At 43.8% G+C, this 6,973-nt stretch overlaps 1 protein-coding gene across 1 annotated transcript in view; it reads left to right on the top strand.

The window, feature by feature from the left end:
• Positions 1–5,014: 5,014 nt before the first annotated feature.
• si:ch211-246m6.4 (transcription factor 15) overlaps positions 5,015–6,973 on the top strand; it is a gene marked incomplete in the record, with an annotated part of 2,586 nt that continues 627 nt past the window's right edge. The window contains 1 exon segment of the mRNA XM_032506595.1: positions 5,015–5,741. Within this exon segment, the coding sequence (XP_032362486.1) occupies positions 5,220–5,741 (522 nt within the window).

Genomic DNA, 6,973 nt, shown 5'->3' on the forward strand with positions numbered 1-6,973 from the left:
ATATGAATCAAACACCTGGGTCTGATCAGGACTGGACCAGCAGCTATTCAGTGCAATGGTCCGGCTCATCATTTAAAAACTGCAGTTGGGGAGAGTTTTTAACTGGAAATACCTTCACGTTCAGGTTCACAAACCTCTGTATGAGTATTTATTTGGTTGTTTTATATTGTTGCATATTTCTTGTTGTATATACTGTATCTTAAAGGGTAACTTCAGGTTGTTCCCGTGTTGTTGTGTCAAAGTGATGGATCTTTGGAGCAACAATCTTTGAAACTGGTCCAGTATTGAGTGAGAACGCTGCAACCGGCAGCCACAGACCGGACTGTAATGTGACCCTACAGGACTAATAGTTGTGTTGTTGTTGCTGACAGACTCAGATTATTATTCTAAGTGTGTGACAACGTCATGGGATGGATCCCAACAGAGATAGACTTTTAAAGAGTAAGATCCTTTTAGTTTAACATGAAACAGAAATCACCATCCCAAGACCCACCCAGACTGCCTTAAATAATCACTACTTTAGCATGTATGAGGCGCATATCTCCCCCAGACTCCATGTAAATAACACTACTTTTAGCATGTATAGAGCACTATCTCCACCAGACTCCAGTAATGATCACTACTTTTAGCATGTATAAGCAGCATATCCCACCAGACTCCATGTAAATAATCACTACTTTTAGCGTGTATAGAGCTGCATACTCCACCAGACTCCATGTAAATAATCACTATTTTAGCATGTATAGAGGCATATCTCCACCAGACTCCATGTAAATATCACTACTTTTAGCATGTATAGGCAGCATATCTCCACCAGACTCCATGTAATAATCACTACTTTTAGCATGTAAGAGCAGCCATATCTCCACCAGACTCCATGTAATAATCACTACTTTTAGCGTGTTATAGAGCAGCATATCTCCACCAGACTCCATGTAAATAATCACTACTTTTAGCGTGTATAGAGCAGCAATCTCCACCAGACTCCATGTAAATAATCACTATTTAGCGTGTATGAGCAGCATATCTCCACCAGACTCCATGTAAATAATCACTACTTTTAGCATGTATAGAGCAGCATATCTCCACCAGACTCCATGTAAATAATCACTACTTTTAGCGTGTATAGAAGCAGCATATCTCCACATGTAATGGGTGATATAGAGTTTATTCCAACCAGACCAGAGTGGTGATTGGTGGAACAGTGGAAAGACGAACCAAGACGGCTTTTGGTAGTTTTATTTAGTGTCTGTCCACTTTGAATGAAGTGTGTTTTTTACGATGATAAAAGTAGTGATTATTTACCAAGAGTCTGGTGAGTTTAGGGATCCCAATTTTGCAGATGTTTTATGTTAAAAAACAGGATGTTACTGTTTAACAGAAAGCTCTATCTCTGTAGGGATCCTTTCCATAATGTTGTCAGACACACTAAGCCTAATGTGCGTACGGATGTAAATTGAAGGTTCACAATTACCCAATAACTTAGTGTAACTTGTTTTGTCTCACTTAAAACTGGACCAATGTCAAAGGTTGTTGTTCCCATCAGTCACTTAGACACAAAAACTGGAAAATGGGGTCCAGGTTGGAAAAAAACGAACATACCCTTTAACCACTGTATAACCAATCATATGTCCTAATAAAGAATTGCTATTTGGTTATTTTGTAAGAAAACAAATAAAGATCCTTTAAAAAGAAATGGTATTGATTTCTTCAGATGTTTTCTATGACCATTAATCAGCTAGGTTTGTTGGTTATGAAGCTTTGCAGTATTTGGGTTCTTTGCAACACATCCTCACTCCATCAACACAGACTCCTGGTCAGGTGTCGTTGGCGTCACTGACGCTAAAAGTCTAAAAGGATGCGGGCGGGGTTCCGCGACACGTGGGAATAACGCAACGTTAAGGACAAACGGGACACAAACCCCGCTGACCTGGGTCAAAGACCTGACACTATTCGCTAACCCCGGTCTAGATGCTGCACTAGGGGTGGGCGGATCGATCTAAATATCGATAGTATCGATGCCAACGCTGGTATTGGTATTTGATCGATACGACTGTAATTGAATCGATATTTTAATTTAGATAGCTCTCCTCTACGTTCACTATGCTTTGCTTGTGTCTTCCACCTTCCTGAGCAAACGCCGCTTTCACATCCTGGCCCAGATTGCTCCTCCTCCTCCTCCTGCTCCTCTGCTGTGATTCGTTGTTGTGTCGTCACGTGACTCACTGACACAACGCGCAGAGGAGCAGCGACTCGCTGGATTCATTCTACAGTGCCTAATAACTAATAATTTTGTGCACTTCATTACATTAATAAAAAAATATTGCCAAAAGAATTGATCATTCAGTCACCTCAGAAATAATGAAATGCTCTCCCCTACACAAAAGTATTTTTTTAAGTAAAAAGTATCGTATTGGTATCGGTATCGGCAATACGGACCCTGTATGTATTTGGTATCGGATCGATACCAAATTTTGCAGTTTCGCCCACCACTACCTGACACTACGGTCTAGATGCTGCACCCCCGGTACGTTCACGGCGCATCAGACGCCGACAGCCACCGTTGTTTACGTGTTCATTTCACGTGATTTTGAGCCAATTGGTCACTTCTCCAGTTTGAATGGGTGAGTGTCCTAAGCTCCCATTGGCTGCTGAGCAGTCGGGTTAAACCATTTCTGTAAGCCTGGGGCGGGGGTCCCCCGCCAATATTCAACATGCAAAGGATCCTCTCATTTCTTTTCTTTGTCATTTCTTCTTTTTTTGTTTAGCTTATTAAAATATATTAATTTAAATTCAATTAATTTACTGTTCAATTAAAAATTATTTTCATCAAGATAACATTCCCGCCTTTTGCCTTTTTGTTGGAGTGTAGCATTTATTCTTTATTGCACATATTCTACAGTGGTTCCTGGTTATTTAGCTGTTGTATATATTTTTTTAATTTTGCAATTGGCTGCTGTGTACCTACTATGAGAAATAAAGGTTTTGTTGAAAATATAGCGTGGCTGATATCAATACTATTGAGCTGCCTAAATGTACAATGTTAGCAAATGGACAATATTGCAGAGTTTCACTAAAGAAGCATTTGACTTTGCTACAGGGGCGAGACAAGTTCACGGGCGGCGGGTCAGGCCCCAGGGGCGCAGAGGAAACGCGGATTAAAAGATTAGCGAGGCCGCATCAGCTCCAGACCAATTAGGACTCCTGTCCGCCGCCTCTCCCCGACGCCTGCCTCCTCACGGCCGGACAACGCCGGGCTGTCCCCCGGGAGACGGCGCCTGCTGCTAAGGAGTCATCAGGAAAACCTTGTGATAACATCAGGGTTCTAGGCAACAAAAGACACACACACACACACACACACACAGACTAGTTATTATAACATACAGTGTGTGTCACTAGACTGATTCCCGTAATCTGCTGAGTGGAATCTGGGTGAGATCTTTAATTGATTTCAGAATGTTCTGAGTCGTTTTCTACTTTTATTTTTTTACATGTCAAATACCTTTTACACAACTTCCTGTTTGAATGGGCTCTAGAAGTAAACTTGACTTAAAAGTCATCCTTACAAATGTGAACGCTACCAGAAACCATAGACTGGATGCATATTGAATTAATATTAACGGTGTATGGCAGAAACGGACTGGCAGCCAATCAGCTTCTCTCCAGGGACATGAAATGATGGACGACTGTTTTGAATTTTTTGGCAGATAAAAAATAATTATAAATGATAAAAGCTATGATGAAACCTAGTTTAGGAAACTAAGTTGCCCAATGACTTTATATAGTCGTATCTTTATAATCATCTGTTGATCATAGTTTGTAATATTAATCTTAATGTGTAAAGTAACTAAAGTAACTAGTAACTGAAGCTGTCAGATGAATGTAGTGGAGTAACTAAAGTAACTAGTAACTGAAGCTGTCAGATGAATGTAGTGGAGTAACTAAAGTAACTAGTAACTAAAGTAACTATTAACTAAATCTGTCAGATGAATGTATGTGGAGTAACTAAAGTAACTAGTAACTAAAGTAACTATTAACTGAGCTGGTCAGATTAAATGGAGTGGAGTAACTAAGAGTACCTAGTAACTGAAGCTTGAGCTTCGATGAAATGGAGTGGAGTAACTAAAGTGAACCTAGTAACACTAAATTAACTATTACTACAAGAAAGCTGTCAGACAATGACATGTAGTTGAGTACTAAAGGTAACTATTAACTAAAGCCTTTCTATTAATGTAGTGGAGGTAAAAACTGAAAGTTAAACTAGTAACTATAACTAACAGTAACTATATAACTAAGCTGTCAGATGAAGGAGTTGGATGTGAACTTAAAGTAAACGTCAGTAACTAAAGTAACTAGTAACTAAAGTGTCACGATGAATGGAGTGGAGTAATAAAGTAACTGTAGGTAAAAGTAACTATAACTGAAGCTGTCAGATGAATGGAGTGGGAGTAATAAAGTAACTAGTAACTAAGAACTAAGTAACTAAAGCTGTCAGATGAATGGAGTGGGAGTAACTAAATAATAGTAAACTAAAGTCACTAGTACGTAAAAGCTGTTCAGTATGATTGAGTGTAGTACTAAAGTAACAAGTAACTAAAGCGGCCAGGTGATTGGAGCAGAGTAGAAGTAGAGACTAGTGAGGGTTAATGACTCTCAGGTGAACCCTGAACCACTTTGAGGACTTGGTTTGGAACTGGTTCATCAGAAGCTTCAGCCTGGGGAGGCGCCAAGGCTGCATCTATTGGAGGAAACAGAGGATGTGCTGGGACAATATGTTATAATATATAATATAATAAGTTGGGTGTGCTTGTGTAACTATGGCCAGGGGTACGTCATTAGGGATCACTGCCCTCTGGTGGCAACATTAATAACTATGTGAAGATTAAAGTCTAAAGATATTTTTACCTCCCGGTTGTTACCCATCCATTCCCCCCCCCCTTAAATGACACCTGGTGCAGCCTAATTTAAACCTGTATCCTGCAGACCACAACAGGTGCTCCCCCCTCCCCCTCCCGTTAGGCTCCACCTGTCTCCCCTCCTCCGCCAGGGTTACTGACCCAGAAGCAGCCGTCATCCAGTAGCCGTGGTATGCCGGCCAGTGCTCAACCCCCGGTCACCGGATCGGCGGCAGCTGCTCGGTCCCGGAGTTATTTTCACCCCCAGGACAGAGTGATGCAGAGCAGCCCCAGTCAGACCCGCGGAGACCCGCGCGGAGCAGCATGAAGTCCGCAGGACCCGACGGCTTCTTCCCGTCTGACCCGGACGACCTGGACAGCGGCGGCGGCGGCAGCGACAGCTCCTACGGGAAGTCCACCGGCGACGGCAGCCCTCGCGGAGAAGCAGGCGGCGGCGGCGGTTCCCGCGCCGCAGCGCCCCGGCGGAGGAAACGGCGGAGACGCAGCAGCGACGGACGAAACGGGGACGGGGACCCGGGAACCGCGGGCGTGAGCAAACAGAGGCAGGCGGCGAACGCGCGGGAGCGGGACAGGACGCACAGCGTGAACACGGCGTTTACGGCGCTGCGCACGCTCATCCCCACCGAGCCCGCCGACCGGAAGCTCTCCAAGATAGAGACGCTGCGCCTGGCCTCCAGCTACATCTCGCACCTGGCCAACGTGCTGCTGCTCGGGGAGGCGGCGGACGGACAGCCCTGCCTCGGGTACCAGAGCGAGCGGCGCGGCGCCGCGGCGCCCGCGCTGCGGCCCATCTGCACCTTCTGCCTCAGCAACCAGAGGAGACTGGTAACGCGCACGCCACTCAGCCTCAACACGACTAGGGGGGATTAGCCCTGGTGTTGTCCTCCCGGGTCAAAATTTGTCCCTTTTTCACACTTTTTCTTAGTTTCCCCTACCACCACCTTACAGTTTGACACTACTTTATATAGAATTACCCGAGGACACCAGGAGGGTTAAACCAGTCCTATAAGACCCAGTAGAGCTCTCCTAGAACTTACCACCTGTTTTACCATTGTAAAGGAGCAGTGCAACTTATCAAATGCACTTTTCCATTTGCCAAGTCTTAGTCCCTGAAAGGTTATTTTTGCCTCAACATGACTTGGATTTCAGTCTTCCAGCTGACAGATTACAGCCCTCCCACAACTACTTTCTTAATGTTAAATAGCTTTTAAAGGCCCAAAGCACCGGGTGTGTGATTCAGATATAAACAGCTTTACCGAGCCGGGTTAAAGATGGTCCGGGTCGGCCGAAGTGGCACCTGTTCCTCTGGTGATTGACAAGACTAAATGAAAACAGGCTGTGGAACCTTCTAAAGGTTTAAAATAAGTGCTCGACGCAGTTACTGTTACACTGGCTGCTCTCTAATCTCAGGGTTGTTTCAAACTAAAGAAAACTACGAAAACTTAATCTCTTTAGTTTATTTATTCAGATAAAAAGAAAATTATTACAAAAGTATTGGTAGGACACCAAGTTTGATGCCCCAGGGCTGCGTCTCAAACCGCCTACTGGCACACTTCCAACCCCCCCCCCCCACCATCTTGACCATAAAGCTAACCCTAACCCTTGACCGGCAGCTGATTGGACGACCGAGTCACATGAAATGTAACAAACAACAACGTCATAGTCAGGAAACAAGTTCTCTGATTTCATCATTTACATTAGAAGACTGCTTTAGCTAAAGAACTACAAAATAAAGAACTACAACAATTAAAATGAAAACATAGCGCTGCAGAAACATTTAAAGGAGCCCTGCCAAAACCTTCTACTTGCATGTGTTGAAATCTGTGAGGTCCATATGTATGTGTGTGTGTGTGTGTGTGTGTGTTTGTGTGTTATGTGGTGAATATGAAGATGAACTGCTACCTCCTTCGTCAGCTCTAGCCAATGAAAAGAAATAAGAGAAATCAGACCAATCACAACAGCTGGTCAGTCTGACGTCATGTTGCCTGAGCTCATTACTATTCATGAGTTGGGTTAAGGATGCTGTTAGCCAATCAGAGTCCAGCAGCTTAGCTGGT

This window comes from Etheostoma spectabile, chromosome 24 (assembly GCF_008692095.1).
Source record: "Etheostoma spectabile isolate EspeVRDwgs_2016 chromosome 24, UIUC_Espe_1.0, whole genome shotgun sequence".
NCBI classification, from domain to species: Eukaryota; Metazoa; Chordata; class Actinopteri; order Perciformes; family Percidae; genus Etheostoma; species Etheostoma spectabile.